At 38.9% G+C, this 23,913-nt stretch overlaps 1 protein-coding gene across 1 annotated transcript; it reads right to left on the minus strand.

Annotated features, from left to right (window-relative positions):
• Window positions 1-1,830: 1,830 nt before the first annotated feature.
• Window positions 1,831-11,346, minus strand: onecut3b (one cut homeobox 3b). The gene is made up of 2 exons (XM_024274316.2): window positions 10,035-11,346; window positions 1,831-3,174 (listed from the first exon to the last, which is right to left on the minus strand). Exons 1-2 carry the CDS (start codon window positions 11,104-11,106, stop codon window positions 2,843-2,845), a joined length of 1,404 nt encoding a protein of 467 aa, XP_024130084.1. The 5' UTR covers window positions 11,107-11,346; the 3' UTR covers window positions 1,831-2,842.
• Between the last annotated feature and the right edge of the window lie 12,567 nt (window positions 11,347-23,913).

Raw genomic sequence — 23,913 nt, forward strand, 5'->3', positions numbered from 1 at the left:
AATCATTTCGCTGCGGCTCACTCTCATTGCTAAACAATGCCATTATTGAGTCACTACATATAATAAAAGGTTTGAGGTATATCACGATGAATTATCTACAGATGCCTGCCTTTGTTGTAGTGCTACTCTGGATGGAGGGAACAGCAGAGTTTTTGGATGGATCGGGGAAACCAGCAGGCATCATGTGGAGTTTCTCCGCTGATTCACTCACCGAATTCGAATTTGTAAACAAATACACACAAACCTACACACAGACTTTAAACTACGCAAAAAATATATCTGTGTGTGTGTGCATGAGTGTATGGAGCAGTCCAACCCCTGGTTGAAGGAAAAAGGCACTCAACTCTTGCTACATGACGGATACGTCCCTGCATCTGTCATGCAGCATGACTGCTCGAAACATGCATCTGTGCACATCTGTCCCTCTGCATAAGTTGTGTGTTTGTTTGTGTGCACGTCCTAGGACCGGTGCAAACACAGCTGGATTGAAGCATCTTTGGTATTGTTAGCTGTTTCCAAGTCCAGAAAGGTTTCTCTGGCTTTTTTTTTTTTTTTCAAACATCTGTACTTAAAACCCTCCAAGCATCTGTCCTCTGCATTCCTAAATGCAAGTTCCAACATAAAGACCGGGAGCCATAAAATTTGGGGAAATGTGACTTGGAAAATGTTTTCCTCGTTGTGAGCCTCTGATGGAGCTGCTCGCCCTGTCGCACCCTTCCTGTCTGCACCTCCTCACTGGTATGATTATCTACCGCTTGAAGATGCTACACAATAAGTGGCTTTGCCCACAAGAGAAATAAAATGTGAAAAATAAATAAACACCATCAGCAGAGGAATGCAGTGACAGTCCAGTTCAAAGAGGGAGAGTTCCTCCAGCAGGTATTCACAAATAAGCTCAGTTTGTCCCAAATATGCACAGTTTGATCGCGGTATTCTTCCCTCCTCTGTGCATAGCTTCAGTCCATGACATGTTGATTTGTCTTTATTTACTAAATCAAGATTTTTACATTTTGTCAAGAAGGTGCTTTTTTTTTACATATAGTTTCAGCACAACATAGCACAATAGCCACAAAAAAAGATGTGTCTATGGTACTATTATTACCCGCATCATTAGTTAGGGAGGGGGGAAAGAAAGACGCATCAGAGGAGGCGCAGTAGCATAAATAGAGAATAAGTAAGACAGAGAGAAAGTGTATTTACAGTGTTTCATATTGATGTCTTTCTGAGGTATGGAATAGGCAATGTGCCCGTATAGTGCTCGCCATCTTGAAGGTTGTGACGGCGGAGCGGACGCGGCGGGGCGTGAGGAAGAGGAGGGGGCTGCGTCTGTTCTCTGATTATCATGAAGAGGCAAACATCATTGGCACTCAGAATCCTGTATTGTGATGTTTGACCTCTGTGTTTGGCCACTAACAGAGCAGACCCCCTCCCTCCTTTGTCGTGCCCTGCTCCCTACACTCGAGGGACAACACCTCTTAAAACTCGGGGGGTCATCCCTCTTTGATTGTTCTCCTTTTGTAACCTGAAAAGAACTTCTCATGCGACCGCGCAGTCTTCTTCTGAGCAGCCTGACGATGAGTGTCAAAAAGCAAACATTCAAATCTTTATCGGGGCGGGGATGTCTGATTGTATGGAATCATAGAAGCTCCACAAAGAGAATAAATTGTTCAGAAAAAAGAAACTATTCCCAGTGTAGTCCTAAAAAAGATAAAAAATGAAAAGTTTGACGCATAAACCTGATTTTTAATCTATATGCAGCCAAATAATTAAATTAATTAGATGTTTTTTTTCTCAAATCCAATTTAATTCGTCTTGAAAAAATTGGTTTTATTTTTTTTTTTGTTTGTTTGTTTATTCTTTTGTGGCACTTTCACAATCCCATGTACAGGACTGTTTTAGCATGTTTGCGTGTGATCCACATACAAATGTTTTGAAAATCTATATTATGCAGAATGACTGACGTTTTTTATTAACTGGTTGCTTTAAGAGTCTTACGACCTACATTAAGGTGTTAAATCCATACTAGTCAACTAGTGAACACCAAAATATGCATTAGTTACCTAGTTTAAACCCTTTTGGCCCCACTAGTTCACCAATGAGGATTGTGAATGGCCTATATTAACTACAAACATATTTAGTTTTCCTTTTTTTAAGTGTAAAAATTCAGGGTTGCTGCTTTGCGCGTGGTTTCAACAGACAGCAGGTGGCGCTGTTGCTGTGGCTTGAATGGATCTGAGCGGCTGCAGATGATGTGGACCTGCTTGGACACACTGCGGGTCAAACAGAGACCTCTGCGGGGTGTTTCGGGGCCTCGGAACGCGCAAAATGAGACCTTTGTCACTCCAAAACAGACGCGCAAAAACTCACTCCAATATAGTTCTTAATATATATTTTTTCATCAGATGTGATGATTTCACTAAAATTCATAAATTCGCCGTTTTGATCAAATAAATGCTACAAACTACTTTTTTCCTGATTGGGCTGCTGTCTGCTGAATGGAGACAAGGGGGCTGCGCGCGCTCTGCGGCTCGTTCCAAGGCTTGACGCAGACCCGTCATGGTGGTTTCTCTTTGGTTTTCAGGTCAGTAGATCTTTGGGGGGGATTCTTAAAGCATCTACATCTTTGGTTATAGCTGCGTCACTTCAAAGTGCAAGTGAGCCCACTTAGATTCGGATTAAAGGAAAACCTTAATCTGATTATTCTGCACGTTCATGCAGATAAACCAGGCAGGGGAGCTGCGTAACAGCAGTTGGAGCCTGTTTTTTTGTTTTTGTTTTTCGTTTTTTGTTTTCTTTTTTACTATTCCTCTGTCCACACATCTGTTCAACAATCCTGCTCTCTTCAGGCTTTGGAGAACGTGTTGGCAGAGGAGATACCGGGTTGGATCGGCGACGCGTTGCTGTTGCCGCCGGTTCCATGGCCGTGCACCGCGTGCTCCTCTGTGTCCCAGCGGTCCGGACAGCGGCGGCGCGAGTTCATGAAGAAGTTGGAGACGGTGGAGAGCTCCAGGCCCAGCTGCTGGGAGATGGTGAGCTGCATCTCTTTGGAGGGGCGGCGGTTCTCTCTGAAGATGGCCACCAGGGTGCGGCGCTGCAGGTCGGTGAAGACCAGTCGTTGCTTCTTTGGCACCTGGCTGCGCTCTCGCCCCCGGTCCTCTTCCTTACGCTTACATGCTGCAGACACAACGGGAGAGATCCCATCAGTTATTATCATTTTTTAGAGCCAGTCATTTAGCAGGCATCGCATTATATGGTTGGGAATAATATTATACTTTAGTCATGAACTGTAATGTGATAAAAACGCATTGAAACGACGACTTGTGCGTAATTTGTGCGCAATTGGATTTTTAATTATGTGACTGTGAATTGTCCTTAAAAATAAAAAGAGGCTGAGAAAAAAAGGAGGAGCAGAGAGAAAGAGAAGAATATTTTTTTTATTTAGTTCGTCTATTTTTGTAATTTTTCAAAATTGACTTTTTGGTATTTCGTTAAAGTTTTTCGTTTGTTAGATTATTTTGGCCATAAAGAATTTTTTTTTTTTTTTGGCTTGATTTAAATCATCTTATGATTTAATTCCTCTCAATGCAACACCACTAGTCATGCACACTATCATGCCTGGAGTTCCTCAAGGCCAAACATCTGCTTAAGACCTATTACTTGCTAAATATAGTGCATTTAAGACAAGTTGTGACTTTATTTTGATTTTCCAAGTGGTTTAGAGGAGCAGAAACAGATGCTTTTTGGAGCAAACATTGCTCCTGACATTTATGAATTTGAATTTTATTGTAAGATTTGTCTTTTTTTATATCAACAATACAGAAAATTGAATTTTTGCCACCAAGAAGATAATAAAGCCATTTAAAATAGACCAAAGATTAAGTGTTTTGTGCTTCTGAGGGGGGTGATGTGAAATGCTGACAAAGTTGCATGGGGTCTGCGGTAGAGTTGCCTGCCTGCACCGTCAGGGCAGGCTTGACTCTGGCTGTGGAGACTGGAGGGAGTCTGTTCTGTTCTGCTGCCCTAAAAAGCTGCAATGATCGATTTTCCGCGGTTTTCTTCTGAACACGTGGTCCAGTAATCAGGGCTCCCTTCCCCACCCGATCGATCCCCATCGATCCGCCACAGCGAGGCGCGCGTGCACGCGGGTGCCAGTGTGTGCGTGGGTGGCGCGTGCGCTCGCGCCGGGGAAGTATAACTCGTGAGCGCGCTTTGTGACAGACAGATGGGAAGAAATTGTTTATCTGTGGAGGAACAAAGGAGGTGAGACAGGAAAAGCGTGGCAGTCATCCAGTGTGGAACAAATCTGCAATAAATATATATGAATATAAATATAAGTATATATATATGAATAAACTGAGTCAGCTGCTGACTATAGCAGGAATTAAAAAAGGATGAATGCGCACAGAGGAGGAAAAGAAAGGAGGAATAATCCGGCTGCAGAGTGGAGGTTGCATATGCAAATGATTGATGGCTTTACAGCAGGTTTAGACAACAGCAGTAAACAGATTTGACTGTGGGGTGGAGATCAATATGAACGTGCCCGCGTGCACGCCAATGTGTGGCGACCTGTGGGTGTGCGCGCAGCTGAGCGGCCATTGTTCATGTGTTGTTACTGCAACCGAAGCATAATAACAGCGATATTTCTCCTCTGCAGGACCAAAGTTTGCGCCTGCATGCATGTGCAGGAGCCCCTGCAGATACATCACTCCGTCCTTTCTCCACTGTTTCACCCCCTTGTTGTTTTTGCTCAATTGTTTTAATTTGCCCTCAGATTGATAGTCCCCACATTGATTGATCTGCACTTCAGAACCATTTCATGGAACGTTTATTTAATCGGTTCAGGCCCAACTGCGCCAGAGTCTCCTCCAGGCTCTCTAAGTGCTGTTTCAAACCAAACTCAATATTCCCTAATGTAATGACTGAATGCTGGTGCTAATATAGTGATAATTTAATATGTAATGCCTGTTTTCCAACAGCTTGTGCTACTGGCCATTTTACAATGCCAACACTGCTCTGCTTCACCCCCTCAGACCAGAGGCCTGCACTCAGCCGCCATCATATGGCAGTGGAAACTGGGAGTTAGTGCAAGGCCTGGACCCATTTACTACATATTTTAGATAATCAATAGGTCTATTTCAAACGAGACTCCTTTGGGCTCTAGAGCACGCCCTGCTAGAGCAATAGATAGGACCACAGGGAGGATAGAGAGGGAGCCGCTCATTCAAGGGCCCTCTCTGGAGACGAAAAACAAACTGTTAAAAAGGTTATCTTAAGCTGCATGGCACCTCACCAAATGAGCTTTACTGAAAAGACAAGCAAGTGGCTCTCTAGCATGTCTCTTTCATACTTCCAACAGCATCATTATGCAACTACTTAGTTTGTCTCTGTCTTATAGTTGTTGAGCATTAAGGAGGTTCTTCTAAGAGCTTTGTGGCTTTCTTTAAGTAGTGTAAGGATGCACTCATTGCTGCATGGCGGTAAAGATCAGTATCCTGTGCAGATAAAATGATAACTTTAAAGCTGAAACATTTCAAATATGTTGAAGGAACCTTTTAAGAATTTTAGCTCCTTAATGGAAATTTGTGGCAAACCATTTTGGCTCCAAAATTACTCAAATTTAGATCTACTTGAAATAAAAACATACTTATTTTTTTCATAAATTCATGCATTAGGGGTTTGAAGAAAATAGGAAAAAAATGCTAAATTTATTTATGCATCAAAATTTAATTTTCACGAAAGATGATAAACGTGTGGACATTACTTTCAATTTGCATTCAATTTCTCAATTTCTGGATATAAAAGTGTTTTCTACAACTTTTAAAATGAAAACACTGAAAGGAGGCTGATCATTCTGTTGTTTTGTTGCTGTTTGTGTATTTTGGCTTTTAAGAAAACTAGCTTTAAACAAAAAAAGTAAAGTTTTATGATTTTAAAAAACATATTAACTTTGGAAGGGCACAATTTAAAAAGGTTAGAGGCAAAGGAGAAAATAAACAGATGGTGTGTCTTAACTTTGACACAATTGAAGCTTTTTTCTTCAGCAAATGCAAGTTTTAAAGTATATTTTTGGCAAACAAAAATAAAAAATGTAATAATAATACTTTTAAATGTAAATAATTTCAATTTCCCAGAAATTATCAATTGTCTCAGGCAAAGTTACACAGCAGCAGGACAGCGGGTGCATGCAGTATCCAAGTTCTGTTTTGAATTTCAAACAATTACAATTAAACAAATATCCAATTAAGGGCCAATTAACTTAATAAGTTGTACATTTTTTTTAATTTTCTTCTTTTCCAAGTGTGTGTGTGTGTAGGTGTGTGTGCGTGATCAGATGGGCCATAAGGGCAGACGGTGAACTAACCGCACCGTGCTGCTGCTAGTCGACGCCTGGACGGAGGGATGAGATCGGGCTTTGTGTGCGGTGACGCGGGCCCTCTCCCGCCCTGGACGGACTACTGCAGGTGAGAAACAGTTTGGTGTCAATCACTCTCCGTCACACCTCTGAGATATTATTGATGGTATTGATCATGTTATAGGCTCATTTGCCCTATCTCTACCAGCCTCACCTGTAATAACAGACAAACAGCGGCGCTGAAGCCAAATCGTTCCTTCATCCTTTAAATGCGCAAAAGGGATTATTGTCGGTGTATTGGAGCGATCTTTTATGTGTTTTGTTAAGAGGGGGGATCGATAGCTGGTCAATCTGTCACACACAAGCTTCTGAAAAACCGTTTTCTGAGACTTTGTAAGCGTTTTATATACGGAAATGAACTCCAAAATAAATCACATTGCGTAAAAACGCGCTTTAGATTTTGCGTAAAAAATGAAAAGTAAGTTTGTTTTGTGTCTCATTCATGTCCTAAGCAAACAAACAAAAATGTAATATTGTTTTTGCTTCTGAAGTTAACCAAAAACTTTTGTTGGCCTTTATTTTTTATTTGAGTGGGAAAATATTATTTGTCTGAAATATTAATCTGATGAAGATCAGTGTGCCGCACCTGCAACTCACAAAAACCTCGTTCCTCCTTATTTGTAAGTGAGATAAATTACTATTTTATAGTAATTTAACTCAGAAAAGTGCTTATTTTTAGGGAACGCAGATAAATTCGGAACTTTTTCTTTGACAAATTTCACAAAAACTTGAAACGAATTAATCACAACTTTAGTTATTATCAAAGTTGTTGAAAAATTGGCTAAAATACAATAATTTATTATTAAAACGTTTGACCCCAAATGTTTAAAAACCAACGGGAGCTGTCCTTTCAGCACCACGAGGTGAACGACTATGACAGAGAGATTGTGCTGCAAACAGAAAGATGCTCAATGGATGGCTAAGGAAACTTTTCAGTTCTTTTCAAAATAATTGTGTTCATCGTGATACCTTTATAGGCAGAAAAGCAGACTTTCTGTGCCTTTTTGGCACATTTGTGCCATAAATGTATGATTTCATCATAGAGCAACAGAATGTATGAAAAGCTTGTTTACAATGTTAAACAAAAAGGACATTCTTCATCCTTAAAGCCAAAACATGCTTCACAGCAATGTCAATGGTGACTAAATGTGTAAAATGTCTGTTCCACGGGGAGATAGATGAGCAGGGCTGAACTGAATTAGGGATGTTAGGCATTGGATCTGCCTTGGCGTTGCTGGCACCGAGTCAGAGGAGAAGAAAGGGGGAGGGAAGGGATAGAAAGAGGGAGAGAATATGAGAGAGCCGAAGAGAGCAGAAGAGAGGAAATCAATACCGATTCAGAGCGAGTCAGATAAGACTGAACAATGTATAGTGCAGACACACTCTATAACCCAGTCACACACATATGTGCATGTGGAGGCACTCACACAGCCATGCACACTCTGTGTGTGTGTTGTGCTTCAGGCATCCATAAAGAAGCATTACAAATGCCATAAAGCATACCAACCTTTAAAATCAAATGACATCACAACCTTGGATTGCGTTGAGGATTTGCTGACATGAGCAGAAGGCCCTCATTAGGTGTCAATAAACAGCTGGATGCTCTAGTGTCCTTTGTCTGCTTTGTGAGTCTCTTTTGTGTTGTTTTTTTGTGCAAATATCCTCTTTCCTGCTTTGATTTCACCACGTTTCTGTTGTGCCTCCTCGAGAATCCCTCTTCCTAAATACTTCAGCATCAGAAGTCCACTCCAAGCACATTGGTATCAGGTTTGCACAATTGACGTTTGAGTTTGTCTGGGGGTGTAAACAGCATTTTTCAAAACCACTAACACACCCTCTGCTGTGGCATTTAGGAAGGAAGATGAGAGTGTGGTCTTCAACTGTTAACCACAGATTTGACTTTGCTTACCTAAAAGATGCTGTTTCAAGTTCTCCATCACTCTCGGCTTCTTCCTTTCTCCTCGGCTCGCCTGAGTCTCCCTTATCAATTATTAAGGTTGGTATTGATCCTTTCACTACCCTGCCTCTATCTGACTGTTCACACAAAGCCGAAACCTGCCAGCCCTCCCTCAATCAATGGCATCTCCTGACTCCTGCAGCTCTTCTTCCACATCTCAGCTTTGCTTTTCTCACTTTTGTGCGTAAACTAGGCTGAATGAAGTTTTGTAGATTCAAGTGCTACCCATTTGTATTCTTTTGAACATGCCGGCATTAATCTTTCATGAGTAAAGTTTGATGGACACTAAAAGATAGGCTGAAGAAGAGAAAAAAACATCCTCTAGCTTAATGACACAGCTCTTTCTCTTCCTCTGCAGTCTTGTTGTGTGGTGCTGGACTCTCAGAGCCTGTTACCAGGTTAACTAGAGAAAGATTTGTAATATTATTGTCACGAGCCGCAAAGAGCCAGTGAACACCGGGGAGTGGAAGAGAAGGGGGTTGGGAAGGGGAAACGGCCTTATTGATCCTCTGTGTGCTAAGCTAGGCAAACACTGAAAGGACAGAGCAACACTATTAATGACACTCAAACCCCCACCCACTAATCCTCTATCTATCTATCTATCTATCTATCTATCTATCTATCTATCTATCTATCTATCTATCTATCTATCTATCTATCTATCTATCTATCTATCTATCTATCTATCTATCTATCTATCTATCTATCTATCTATCTATCTATCTATCTATCTATCTATCTATCTATCTATCTATCTATCTATCTATCTATCTATCTATAAATGATATATTTTAGTACAAATCTTCAACGCTTTGTGTGGATTTTAAAGGGAATCTGTGGTTCTATCAATATTTAAGGCCGTCGCTGTTCAACCGCCAACAGTCCATAGTATTCATAATTTCCTATTCCTACTCCACTATGTTTCTGCTCCCCACCCAGATGCAATCAATATTTCATCAGAACACGTATTGCACAGCTCCAGTTCGCCTGGAGGTATTGGGGGATTTCTTCTCCAGGGGACGACATTAGGTTTATTTATTTATTTTAAATAAAATTAAATGTAAAAGCCACGAACTCTTATTATGAAATTCTCCATTTGTGTCTCAACGATCCGTGTGTTCTAAACTTAGAGCTTTTATTTCGGCACTAAATGAAAAAGCGGAGAGACCCTGTGGTTATTACGTCTCTCAGCTCTGCTATCGATTGGTGTGCCACATTTAAAAAGGAGAGTGGGAACTGGGGTATCGATTGGGCAGCCTGGGGGTCACCCCCGCTTCTGGTTTTGCAACTGGTTGGCCTCGCCGCCGCCGCCGCCACCGCCGCGTTGGACACAAAAACAGGCGTCCTGGGAGGACGCTTATTGGATGTTTATAGTGTATCAGCATGGGATTTGACGTGTCGATCACAAATATAGAGCGACAAATTCTGTTTACGTGGCGCATAAATGTCGGTGTTTGAAAGGGGAGTTGTTAATGGAAGTGTGTATTCAAAGTTTTTAGAGTTTACATCCACAGATGAAGCGTGCGTAAAAAAGAGCTGTCCGTGGTGCTGAATCTCTGAAGCCTCTGAGTTTTCAGTGATCGGTGCTGGAATGTGACGGCGGCTGATAAAGCAGAGGCCGATCAATGTGAGTGTGAAATGATTATACTCAAATGATTGTCTCACCGGCCAGTCGGAGAGCAGACATCCGCTGGAACTCGGGCTCCTGCAGCCACTTCCACATCCTCCTGAACGTCTCTCGACCTGACTTGAGCTTACTCCAGGGTTTGGGGTTCCGTAGCAGGTCTGAGAGCGTGCCCTGTGACCTGCTTAAGATCCGCTGGGCAAATATGGCCTGTGGGATAGAGTACCGTTTTAACTCAGCCGTTATCCTCTGAGCCACCTCCTTTGTGTTTATTTCCTCCGCTTGGATGTTTGACCCTGATACTCCCTGGCTTGCCCCGTGGCCGTGCCTCTCCCGCTCTCCCAGCATCACCGCACCGTTTGCCTGGGAGTGCAGGTGGCTGTGCGGGTGATGGTGCATGCCGTTGAGGTTGGAGATCATGCCGTGGCCGTGGCCCCCTAAACTCCTGGCTAGGTGCTCTTGGTCACTTCTGGACAGCATGGACGCGTGTGACTCGAACCCCGGCACCGGAGAGATCATTTTAGCGTCTGAGAGGTGCGCGCTGTGGCCGTAAGCGGACAGAGACTGCTGGGAGTTGTGCAGAGATCCAAGTCCACCGGACAGCGGAGACAGCGAGCCGTGTCCCATCCCGGACATCTCCTTGGGGTAGTGACTGTACAAGTTGCTCATTGACGTAAGTCCGCGGTGGTCGTCCCGCATCAGGGTGAAGCTGCCGCTGACGTTACCGGCGGAGAGTCGTTGGTGTGCGGCAGCGTGGTGGTGAGAGTGAGGGTGGTGAAACTTATCCGCCACGGTGGATATCGGAGGTAGATGCTGCAGGGGGGTGAGGGTGGTGTAAGTGTTACTAAGGCTCATCCCGGTCTCGCACATGCTGATGGAAGGATGGAGATGTCCGGACAGCCCGGATGGGTCTGTCCGGTAATCTCCGCCGGACCCCTCCAGAAGGGAGGCCATGCCTGAGACCATAGCTGACCGCGCGCTCGGAGCGTGCGAGACCAGATTTCTCGGTGTGGTGCTGGGGGATGGCGACGGGCGAGCGTGCGGGGAGCTCATGAGGTCTCCCGCCTGGGAGTGCGCAGAGACGCTGTGCAGGTTCTCCATGGTGAGCTCCATCCCCGAAAGAATATATGTTCCGTTCTCCAGCCCTCCCACCCGCTCCCCCTGTCCTTCCTCTTGCTGCTCTCTCACTCAGACACGCGCGCTTTTTCTTTCCACCTAACCCCCCCGAAGCAGTAAAACGACCAACCCGTTTGAATGCAAACCCATTGATTCAAAAAATGTCCGATCAATCCGACGTGAAACCGAAGTTCTGTTGTTTCCGAGGCTCCAGAACCGACGGCTGTGCTGTGGCGGCGCTGCGTACAGGAGCGCTCCTGGGCTTCTCTCATCTGTGGTCCAACAGCGCTTCCACTCAGAGCAGGTTGATCCGCGTGTCAGAGGAAAGGGGGCGCGCCTCTGTATTTAAAATGTGGGGCGGGCACCAACTGATGTTTAAACAGGCTTTTTCACTGGAATTTAAAATCCAAAACAGCACTTTTATCTGTTAACCTCCGCGTCCTTCTATAATTTTATGGATTTTTACGCACTTGGAGGATTTGCACACGTGCGCATTCTGCACCGTTTCTCCCTGCGCATGTGTGACAAACAGACACGCGCATTCATCTTGAGATCTTTATTAAATACACCCCAAATTCTGTTCATATATAGACACAAGAGTTCTTTTTTACAGATAAACTTTTTTTTCCCACGGACTGTATGGTTTTGCATTCATGCGCTTAGTGATAAACCTGATCGAAGTATTGATTGACAGAGATTAATGACATGGTGCCGGCCGGTTAGCAGGGTTGGGAGTGGGGGGAGAGGGAGGGGGCAGGAGGTCAAAAAGTTAGGATCCTCACCCTGCAGTCCTCTGGTTTGGTTTGTACGAAGGTCACGAGATTCAGTGCGCCCTGTAGGCGCGTGCGCAACTCTTCAAATCTGGAAACGTAATGAGAATAAAACCAAACAATTTAAAAAAACTGTTTGAAATTGATTCACAAAAAATAGAGTTTAGTTTAAGTAAGATGTGTTTTATCATTTAAATAAAGAGCATCAACAATAATACGATTAAAATATTAATGATTGTTCATTATAATAAAGATTATTATAAACAGATAATAATTGATATCTGATTTCTTATCAACTGTCACCATAAATGGGCCCTCGGGTAGCTTGGGTCCTGACAGGCCCCCAGCTCGGTGCCGTGATTGATGCTGGTGCCGCCCGCTTCATTCACGCACGGCCAATATGGAGATGCGGTCCGTTTTATCTTTGTGTCGTGTCGTTTATTTGTCTGAATGTGTTTCCCATGTGTGTGTGAGTGAACTTAAGTTATAAAACTATAATGACAATTAATCTAAACAATATTTTGAAGTTACTTTAACAGTACTTTTAAAGTTAATTATTTGTTTTTTAAATAATTGCATTGCAGTTATCCCACAGATCAAAACAAAAATGGTCAAATTATATTTTTCTCCAACATTTTAAATACAAATAAGACGAAAGATACGCATGAAAGCAAATCTGTTCTCATTACATTTTCGTTTTTTTTATAAAGATTCTGCACCATTTTCCTGTTTAATTTATTGTTCCAAATGAAGATGTTTTGGGCTTAAAAATAATCATTTTAAAGACTTTAATTCGACACTAGAAATAGACGTTTAATAACCAATTTTTACCTTTTCTCTGACCTGCAGGCCCGTTTCACACAAACTAAACCAGATAAAGATCCGATAAAGCTTTCCTCTCCTGTACGTTTTACACAATAAAAATAATTTGGACCACTGCGTAAAACGGCACATTTGGTCAGAATGGGTTATGGTGAACGGCTACATCCGGATATCATAATGCTCCGAGCTGTTTACCCTAAAGTTGGGGGTATTGATCTTAGTGTTCGATACATTGATCATCGATTGGTTCAGCCGCACTGAACGCCGTTTCCTAAAGCATTTGTGTGGAGATCGTTTCCACGGCTTGAACCTGCAGGCCGGCCAGCAGCGCGCAAAGCTCACACTGCGAAAATGTTGGAAGAAAAAGAAGAATAAAGGTGATTTTTATTTTTATTTCAAAAGCTAAAAGCTTTGCTCCTTTATCCTGTTCATAATTTTGTTACATAAAGGCCTCGTTTTTAACGAATGTTTACAAAAATAATAAATAAATGATTAAACAAGAAATCAGAATTATTGCGATTTTTTTTAATCGAAGATCAAATAAGTTGTTTTTATATGACTTTTATTTTGAAACACCAGCGTCTGTTTTAGGAGATTTTCAAATAACGTTTTATTGTTTTTTAATAACTGGATGTGTGTGTACGTATGTGTGAATCTAATATCTCAGAAATGGGACGTTTTTTATTTAGTCTAATTGGCTGGAAGTTTGTCAAGCTACAAATAAATAAATAAATAAAACTTTTTTGTCGATGACCTGCATCCATTATAAGATGCTTTTAAAGCCATTTTGTATTTATTCTAACCATGTTGTTTATTTATGTTTTCATTTTCTATGAAATTTTATAAATGAATTTTGTAAAGAACTTTGCAGAGATGCCACTTATTTGTAAAATTAATCTATTTGTTCCTTTTATATTTTATTTTTTCTTGCAAAGAGGGAGTTTGGTGAAAGGCAGATGGCCTGCTCTACATTCATTATCAGGGAGCTGCAGTGAAAACAATCGACATGAGAAAACAAGATTATTATGGAGATAAAATTGTAGTTCAAAGTAAAGTTTCTCTTCTGATTGAAAAAAAAAATGAAAATAAAACGTTTTATATGTATTTTCAGCCAAAATCTAAAATCTGTAAATAAGGGTCAGCACAGTTTTATACACACACACTAATATTTTATAAAATATCCAAACTTTTTTAATTGGGAATTTGGAACTTAGCATCCTTACATTTGTGTAAATTGAGATTTTTTGTTTACCTGAAATATATTCTAAAATATTTTTTCTTTGTCCGACTTTCAGAACTACATTCACCGTAGGCAGTTTGTGTTTTAATCTGAATTATTAGCCCATTGAAAATTTGATTCTAATTCCGGTGCATGAGTGCAGAAACGATCAAATCCTGCACCTTTTTTTCTCACAGCCTGGTACGTATAGATTTCTATGTCACATCCAAGTTTTGAATTAAACGCTCGTGTGGTTCTAATGAACGTGTTTCATAAAGCGTACTTCAATGGCTTTGATGGTGAATTTAATACAATTGTATATTGTTTTGCCAAATATGATGGTCTGAAAAAAGCAAAATGTTTATATTTGTTAAAAAAGGAAACTTTAATCAAATCAAATTAACTTTATTTACACTTTTTGTCCAATGCTCAGTGTCAAAGTTTATGAAAAGAACCTGAAAATAAATAAATATAAACACATGCTTTTAAAAGTGTTTAACTAGGCATTAAATATAAAAGAAAAGAACCAAAGTGAAACTAGAATTTGTCAAAAAAAGACTATTTGTTCTTACATTTCAGTAGATAATTTGAAGGGTTTTCTTGTATTGCTGCTTTTCTTAAAATCACAGCATGTCATTCTTGTTACTCACATCTCTTTATCAACTGAAAACATGAAGGAGTATAACTTCTCCAGCATCCGTATCCTCTCAGAGACTGGTTGCTAAGTAACAGAAGGAGAGATGTATTGAGACAGAATAGTCAATCAATTCTCCTGTGAGGGGTGTGTATTAGTGTTTGTGCCCACACTTGGTCAAAGTATAACAGACTGTTGTCCTCCCGGAAATTTGCTCAAATAAACTGTTGGAGACTTTTTTATTGAGTCGAGATGGATAAATAAAAAGCTCCTTTAAAGCTTAAATGTAAAGTAAGCTACTTTTTATCAGTTTGTTGTTATTAAATCATTTGCTTCATCTATTTACCAGATCAATCTTTATTTTTTTTATGTTTTTCATAATTGTTCTTTTCATTAAATCATTCAAACCTGAATTGAAGATTCCCTAAAGCAGAAATGCAGCCCTGCGTGCATGAAATCATATGGGCTTCATTTGCCTGTTTGGGTTTTCCTTCTTTCACTAATATGAAGCGATAGAAAGAGATTTCCTGTCATACAAATGAAGGGGATGTGGTGAACCGTTGCAATATTAAGTTGCCAATTTGTGGAGTTTAGATGATGTGTGGAAATCTCTTTCTTTTGCCTCATGGTGCTCCGCATCAGTAAAGCATTCATCCAGTGCTCCCTACTGAGTTTTTCAACCAGTGTGCCGCCGTACACGGGAAAATATTTAGTTGGACTTATTTGGTCTAAAAAAAAAGTACCATTACCAGGATGTCAGCTTGTTCATCCAAACAGACCCAGATTTCACAAAGACCATAAAATACATTTTTTATATAATTTTATAAATACATTTAGTTAACGATCTACTTCAATCAAGATATTATAACCCTTTAACACCTGAGGCGTCAACGGTGACGCCAAACAAAATCTTTAACATACTATAACTTTTCAACCAAATCAAACACAATCAAAATAATTCCAGCAGATTATGATTTCTTCAGAATCTGCTGGATGTTGATTTTGTCAACAATTTAAAAAATGACAGTAAATCAAAGAACATATATAATGGAGCTCTGGTGTTCAAGGGTTAATGGTGTTTAAAGGGTTAGTGGTCTTTAATTAGGATTATGTCATTTTCTAGGATGGGGGTCTGGAACCTGCAGCTTCAGAGCCACATTTGACTCTTTTATCGCTTCATGGCTCCTTGGCTAAATATAAAATAAGTCAAGGAGACTGCTGACCCAGCCATGTCGACAATCAGAGTCAGGAGCTCCCTGCTAGCCAAAACTACCTGGAGAAAACAAATAAACAAAGCCCATAGACTAAGACTACCAACCTCAAACTAAAATAACAAAACTCAGCAGTGTAGGACTACTGAGGACAAAGAGGGAAGAAAAGAACAAAAATAAATAAATAAAATAAAAATAAAATACCAATTCATTAAAGTAATGATTATTTAACCAGAATTTATTCAGTTTAGATTATTGAAATTTATAAATTGATGGCTGAGGTGCACATAGATGATAAACTTTGTAGGTTTTTTCATCCCTGTTGACCTGAAAATGTTTTGTTTGCTCAACACTTCCTCCAGAATTAACTGATTTTATATGCAAAGCAAAATTTGGTAAAATTTGTATTTTTTATGGGTTAAAAGTACATATTATCTTGCGCTGCACAATATTGGTTACTAGCTCCCCAAAGCTGCACTGAGGTTATCATGTTTTATTTGGAAGTTTCTAGCTTTTGTCAAAAGTAAACAAAATAAAAAATCAAAAAGAAATCAAAGAGATGCTAAGTTGTTTTTGTATTTTTGCTTTTGTTTGTGCCAAAAAAATAGACATAATTAATATGTACTAATTAAAAAATATATGTTTATAATTGAAAATCCAAATTTCTTAAAGGCTAAAGTAAGACTATGCGGCTCCTTCTAGGTTTTGATTAGTAGAAAACTGTTACTGGTACCCTCACTTCCCATCATCCCTTTGTTTACATGTTCGCTTACGCCCCCTCACAACCCCCAACCTAACATTACCGGTGCACCAAAAATGGCGAGCAATATTAGAGCAATCCAGGCGTATAGCTTGGAGTAAGATGCCAGCTCAGACGAGGAAAACAAACACATTCATGGATCTATTTGACTGAATGTGAATGCATCATAACAGAGTGGAGCAGGGAGCTTGTGGCTTGCTGTAGTAACTTGTACGTCACACTTCCAAGTTTTTTCCAACAGCATTTTTGCATCTGCACCTGATTCACAACAATTTTAATAAAGAAATACTCAGGAAATTCAATTTTAAGATTAATTCTATTTATTCATGTCCCCCATCATGAGGACAGTGTCATGGTAAAGACACAGAAAACACAATTTTCATCAGATCTTGTCTTTAAGACTGGCTGTATATTTCTAATACTCTTTACATTTTTGGTTGGTAGTGTCCCTGGTGATTTTTATTGAGGAAAAAGTGTACTTTGTATCAAAAAAGTTTCAATAACGCACCTAAATGATTCTTTGCTGGAGTGATCAAAAATTTACCAACATGAATTAAGAATTTGAAAAGAAGATTGACAAAAGAAAGGGTTTGATTTTTGAGTGTAAAACGGTGATTTTTCAGTCAAATATAAACGCCTTCAATATTTTTATTTATTTATAAGCTTATATATATATTTTTTTTACTTTTTTGGTAGACAAAGCATTAAAACAAATATTTTACCTTATTTTAGTCACTTGTGTACAGCAGTTTATCTTTATATTAATAAATTGCAAAATAAAGTGTGTGGCAGCTTCCCCGTTAGCCGCAGGTATCTTCAAACATTACAGGCTGAGAAATATGCTGGTTTCATACAAACCATCGATTTGCCCCCCGAACAAAGACAGACAGAGAGATGGATGTAGGAAGCGAGGAGAGGAGGAGTTAGAAAAATGAGAGACGGATGAAAAACACTTGAGGTGATGACATTTTATTGTTTCGTACCTGCACCACACAGGCATGAGTGGGGAATACGGGCCGGGACAAGACGTGCATTTGAAATCAGGGTCATTTAAAGGTTTAGTGTGTCTTCCTTTGAGGAGCAGACACTTTTCAAACTGGCTTTGCGCTCCTTAAATGTGGGTGAAAGACAGTTTACTGTGCAAATGAGTGTGACACAAAGCAACAGAGCGAGAGAAGGAAACAGGGAGCAACAGGAAAGAAGTCGGGGAGAGGACAGAAAGAGTGAGATAGAGAGTTGGGCTGGTGTTAAGGTGATTAGTCTGGTGGGTTGGCGATAGAGAGAGTTGATCAATAATCTATCGATTGCCCATTGCAAGTGTCAGGAGGTAGTGGGAAAGAGAGGGGGGTGAGAGAAAGGATAGGGAGGGAGTCGGTTCTGGCTTGACTTTTAAAAATCCTTTACTCTGCAGATGACAAATAACCCATTAGACTGTGGAAGGGTTGAAAAATGTGGAAATCCTCTCTGCTGCATGTGCCTGCTCACATACACATGAACTGCATTCCCACTGCAGAGCACAAACACAAACACACACCTGTGCAGAAGAATTCATTTTTTGCATGAAGTGCAATGCAGACTGTTTTTCTCCCATGGCTTCATGGGTGAGAAAAATCATTTCTGTAAGTAGTGTGGAGGAACTATTGAGCTCAATGCAGAGAAGTTACTTAGCAGACCATTACTTCAAAGAGGTCCTGTAGGCTTAAATATTCACCGGAGCAGGTCTCACTCGATACTCGCCTGCAAAGCTTTTAAAATGTTCAGCTATACGTCTTACAAAAATAGGAGAAAACTTAGAGAACCGCTACGATGAATATTGTATTCTTTGGTGTTTTTAAGCATGTTTTTGTGGGATTTTTCTCATGATGGGGGACATATATGAAGAAAATTAAATTCTTTATTACCATCGTTGTGAAACCCCTTTTCTTTACTCCATTCTTAAGACAAATAGATCCATGTTCACTCTTGTTTTCCTCGTCTGAGCTGGAATCTGGATCAAAACTGTACGACTGGAAAGCTCCAGTATGGCTCGCCATTTTTGTTGCATTGCTAATGTTAGTTTGGGGTATGAGGTGCTGTAAGCTAGCAGGAGAATGTAAACAAAGGGATGATGGGAAGGGGCGTCCCGCCCACAACCTTCAATGAACTCCTGTCACTCTGCAGATACTATGTTCTAGAAAACGACACAGTTTTTTAATTTTGCATAAAATTGGCATGATTATAATTAAAAGACGGCATGCAATGGATCAAACAATATTTAGAGTGGGTCTTTAAATGTAAACTAAAGGAATCTCTATTATTGCTTTTGATGATTATGTTGTCAATGTGTGTCTTTTTTTTATTCAAATATACGGTCTCATAAAAGTAATTACATAAACCTTGAGCTGAAAACATTTAAAGCTAAACTAAATACATTTGTTCTGCTAGTATAAAATTGCTCACAATTTGTCATTCCCCTGTGAGATCGGCAGTGTAAAGGATAAGGGTCAAAGGTGAGGGGTCTCTTCTTGTCCAAAATACCATAAAATCCAAAGGAAGGCGGGTGAGCAAAGGGCAGCTTATAGAAAATACCATTATTTTTTATTACAAGTTCTCATCCGGCACTCAGCGAGTGGGGGTCAAACAGCCACAGAGGACACAGGATTGGATGCTGGTGTGATGCTATCTGTGTGCACTCAAAGAAATCTGCTCCTATTCGGCCAAAATCTTTTTTTTTTCTTATATTTGACGATGTTTAAAAGCTTGCATAGTGGATTTTCCTCACATTGGGGAGCAGTTTTCAAGTAAAAAAAAATCCTGCTGACTGTTCGTTTGGAGAAATGGACATGGCTTCTGATATCCTACTGCCATTTCCTCATTTTCCTCTCATTTCATCTTCTGCCTCTCTCCTTCTAATGTCCTTGTATCACCATGCCCCCCCTACTTCTAAAGCGCGCTGCCCCCACACAGTCTTTCAAATTAATGTAGAGATATTGACAAGTGATTGGCCTGGGAGGAATAGATCATCTGGAGGGAGAAGAGAAAAGAGATGAGGTGAAGTTGAACTGCTGTTGAAGCGAGGCTGGGTTTCTTCATCTTTCTGCGGTTTTTACTGTCCACGGCTGCATCACCACGTTTTGGATTTCAGCATTTAGGACGAAGAAACAAACATACAATTTTACAGACACAATTCCAAACAAATGCTGCCAAAAAAATAAAAAATAAAAAATGACCAAAGAGCCAGTTTTTAAATATGCCAGTTAAACAGATGAGGAAATGCATGTGAAGTGCCAATGATAGCCAATCAGTGAAGTGCTTTTACTGCCCTCCAGTAAGAGGCGACCCATGACCCTGCACGAGGACTCTGGGGTTAAAGGTCAGCCCTCTACAGGGTCAGAGGGCGTGTCCGAGCACTGACCAAAGAAGTGTTGCCGTGGCAACGGCACTGACCAAAGGATGTGGTGTTTAGGTGAGTAGAGGTCACTGATGTTGATGGACCAGCAGTGAAGTGAGGCCAAACACTTATTTATGTCACAAAATATTCAAAAAGTTTTAAAATCCCCACATTTGTGATTCTGCATTTCTCTTTTTCTTCAAATTAAATATTTTTTAAACAACGGTAAAAATAAAAAGGACAATTTTATAGATTTCCTTTTCATGTAAAGATCACTTTTCCTAACTTCATCCGCATTCTACTTGGTGACTTTTGTCACATTCTTAGTGTTTCCACAAAAAAATGTAAATGGTTAAAGAATTAAATATTAATTTCATATATGACTCTACTAATTCTTGTAGTTTACCTTTCTTCCTTTCAAATCTATCATTTTATATCCATTAGAAAGTCACTGTACAGGTCCAGCCTTCGGGTTAATGTCACCGTGAACATTTCTACTATAACCACATAATGCCATCTAAATGTACAAGTATTTATATTCAAATTAAACATTTTTAGAGCATGCTCTTATCTTTTTCATTCCAATCTTTAAAACCAATTTTGAAAAACTTTAATGTCAAAAATGTAGATTAAAATTCCTCTAAAAACACACATACACACATTGTTAACCTATTGTTAACATATTATATTTTGCCCCCAAAATGTCCAAGCTTACAACATATTTCTCTGGGCTATTTACTTATAATTATGTCGACATGATTTACTGTTCTCTGCAAAAAAAAATAAATAAATAAAAAATGTGCCCAGCTTTTACTTACAATTAAATATTTTATTTCTAATGAGAAGAATGGCAGTTTTATAATATTGCTTAAAATGTGTAACAATTTTTTCATCCTTTAGGATGAGAACTGCCAAAAGAAATTATACTGAAAAAAGACATACCTTCTTTAGATCAAATTTTTGACTTTAAATACGTTTTTTGACGTTTTTAAGCCGTAACCAAAGATTTCTGTTCATAGAGTGAGCCTAATTACCGGTGTCTGTAATCTTAACTGCAGTAGGCTGTGCTTTGTGCTTGATAATACATGGAGTCCTTTTCTCCACCTCGTTATTCTTATGGGAGAGCTGATTGGAATCTTTAACGGTGAGCACTTCTAAGGCCAATACGTCCTGTTTTAAAGTGTTACAACATGATTTTTAGAGCCTGTCCTAATTTAAAAATATAAAGAATATATAGCCTAATTTAAAGGTGGAAAAGAAGAGTGAGAGGAAAAATAAAATGATAGATTTGGAAATGTAGAACATTTTTTTCTATATTATTTTTGGATTTTTTTCCCTTCTCTGTTAGTGTGTTCATTTGCCTGAAATCTATAACTGATTCTTATAAAGATCCTTTCCACTGTCGATGTAGTATCCAATATAATGAGTTTTAAAAAAACGGCAATTATTTACAGAAGAAGATCAGTTGAGTGACGATATCAGGACGGATTAGAGTTAAAGGTATTTCATTTGAATGTTTTGGGGTATTTTCCAATATATTACGAACGTATTTAAAGGCTACAAATTTTTCTCTTTTATTCAGCTAAATTGTAAAAATTTAAAAACAGTGATTTAAACTTATCCTTAAATTTTGCACAGGTACATCTTTTATGTATTTAAAATTGAGGAGGAAAAAAGCAATTTTTTATTTTAAAAAATGATAGGTCAAAGGATCAAAGGGGTAAATACTTAAATATCCAAGGGATAGATTAAAATGTGACTATGTCTCACAAATGTATAAACATTTATGTTTTTGTATTTTCAGATGACATTTTTAGAGCATTAAATGGTGGTTAAATTTACTGCAAGATGAACAATAGGAAACGTTTCAAGTAGAGTAGAGACAAATTTGGTCAATTTTATGATTCAATATTTTGGAGGTTTTTTTATGTTACACACCACCAGCCCTTTTAGAAGTAGGATATGGAAACAGGAAAACCAGGCTGAAAAATATTCTTCATTTAGTTAACATATAGTAAGCACCATCAGTTGTACAGGATTTGAACATAAATGGCTTAGAATAAAATAAAAATAAATTTGTTTCATTTCAAATACAAGTTTAAAATGTATATAAAAAAAATATTCTGCATTGTGTGTGTGTAGGTGTGTGTGAGTCAGTGTGTGTCTGGGAAAAATAGGGAGGGGGATAACGACTAAATAAGAATCCGGTGTCAATCTTAAAAGAGTCCCATCTTTTCATTTTTCCTGCTGTTTTTGTGGTTTAGATTAATGTTTAGTGTCAATTTTATTCATCTTTTGACCTGATTGCAATACTGTTTGTTGTGATCCAGGTTAATTTTTTATTCATGATTCACAAAAAGAAACATTTTAATAAAAAAAAAAACACTTGGAATTAAAAAATGCTATTTTTAGGAAAAATACTTTGTGAAAGTAGACAGATAATCTGTTTAATGTTATTTCAATGTGGACAGGAAGCTCAAAATAATGTGATGGTGAAGAAATTGATAAAAACAAAATACTTTGTATATAAAAAGGTTTAAAGATTGATTTTTGTGTGCGTGTGTGTCAAATGCTCGACAACCACTAAGCTAAAGATGTCAATTTCAGTGTGTTTTTCAAAACACTTTAGGAGGAAATTGTGAAAAAATCAGGACTTTTCACAAAAGAGTATTTTTTTACAATCTGTTTCTTTCTTTTTTTATGTCTGTCCACCCTTCTAACTATTGACAAGCTCAATTCACACACTTCAAAATAGATACTGAATGTTTTTTGGGGGGAAAATGAAAGCCTATTCTCTTCAAACAATACAGTACTTTTTCATCTAAACAGCCCCCCTTCTGTCTTCTGGGTCTTTTGGAGCCCCTTCAGTCACATAGGGGGCTTTGATTCGCCTCATAAGTAATTGTGTAAGCAGCTGTATGCAATTTCTCTTGCCCTTCCAAACATCAATTTTTGGTCCAACATTCATTTTAAATGCCATTTAAATGCCTCACAGTATAACCTAATGGCACATCTGAAAATATAGTCCTCCTGAGCTTTGTTGGCATCAATTATTTCAATATTCAGACACAAGGAACACTAAAATTCTTGAACTCATTATCGGTGCCTAACCCATCAAACACCAATCACTGCTAGCATAATCTAGGCCTTTGAACACCTAATAATTAATATAAGTTAGTGACAAGAATATTTGCTTCTGTTTTTTCTTCATCTCCTCTAATTAGGGGACAATTTTGTGAATTGTGAAGGCAGCCGACACAAACAGAACCAGCAGCAAACCTGGAAGCTTGAAGATGTGAGCCAGGGTGCCACCTACTGAGAGGAAACCACAGACAAAAGATGGAAAATAATGTTTCTGTGTATCAGCATGAAGTAGATATAATTTTGATGGTGAAAAATACATAATTATTGCTCTGGCTCCAATTTAATATACAAAAGTTGTTTATGTTTCACACATTTTAGGCCTTTTGTAGCTTTATAAAAGAAAAAAATATGTGTGTGTGTAGCCTAAAATATTCTTGCAATGAACCTTAAGTGAAAAAAGTGGAGATAAACTGAAAGATGAAGACTTTATCCTGTGTGTCGATCAAAAGCTGTAAATCTTTAGTCATAATCTGTAATTATTATGACTAATAGTTGTTAAAATATTTTACATATTTAAAGCATTTTTTCCTTCATTCAATTTAATTTAAAAAACAATAAATGCTTATATTTATGAATGTTGTCCCTCTGCTGCTTATAAACACTATACTGTTTAAATTTGAATTCATATTATGTTTTCTATTCACAAAATCTTTGCTTTTAAGTAAAACTTCCATATTCCAGATGTATCAAACATGCATGTGCACATACGATTTAATTTGTTTAAATATTTTAGTACAAAACCATATTAAAAACATACAATTGTAAAAAGTTGGATCCGCAATAACAGGAAAAACAGAAGAAAAGGTTTGGATCTGAATGTTACCGGTGTTGACCCCCTGCTCTTTCCTCGCTAAATACGTCCAAACTGACTGGA

Source organism: Oryzias melastigma, linkage group LG17 (genome assembly GCF_002922805.2).
Source record: "Oryzias melastigma strain HK-1 linkage group LG17, ASM292280v2, whole genome shotgun sequence".
NCBI classification, from domain to species: Eukaryota; Metazoa; Chordata; class Actinopteri; order Beloniformes; family Adrianichthyidae; genus Oryzias; species Oryzias melastigma.

Coding starts and splice junctions, on each gene's coding strand:
- onecut3b (XM_024274316.2), bottom strand. CDS start 11,106: ATGGAGCTCACCATGGAGAACCTGCACAGCGTCTCTGCGCACTCCCAG. Junction 3,175..10,034: donor GTCTGCTCTCCGACTGGCCG/GTGAGACAATCA, acceptor TTGTGTCTGCAG/CATGTAAGCGTAAGGAAGAG.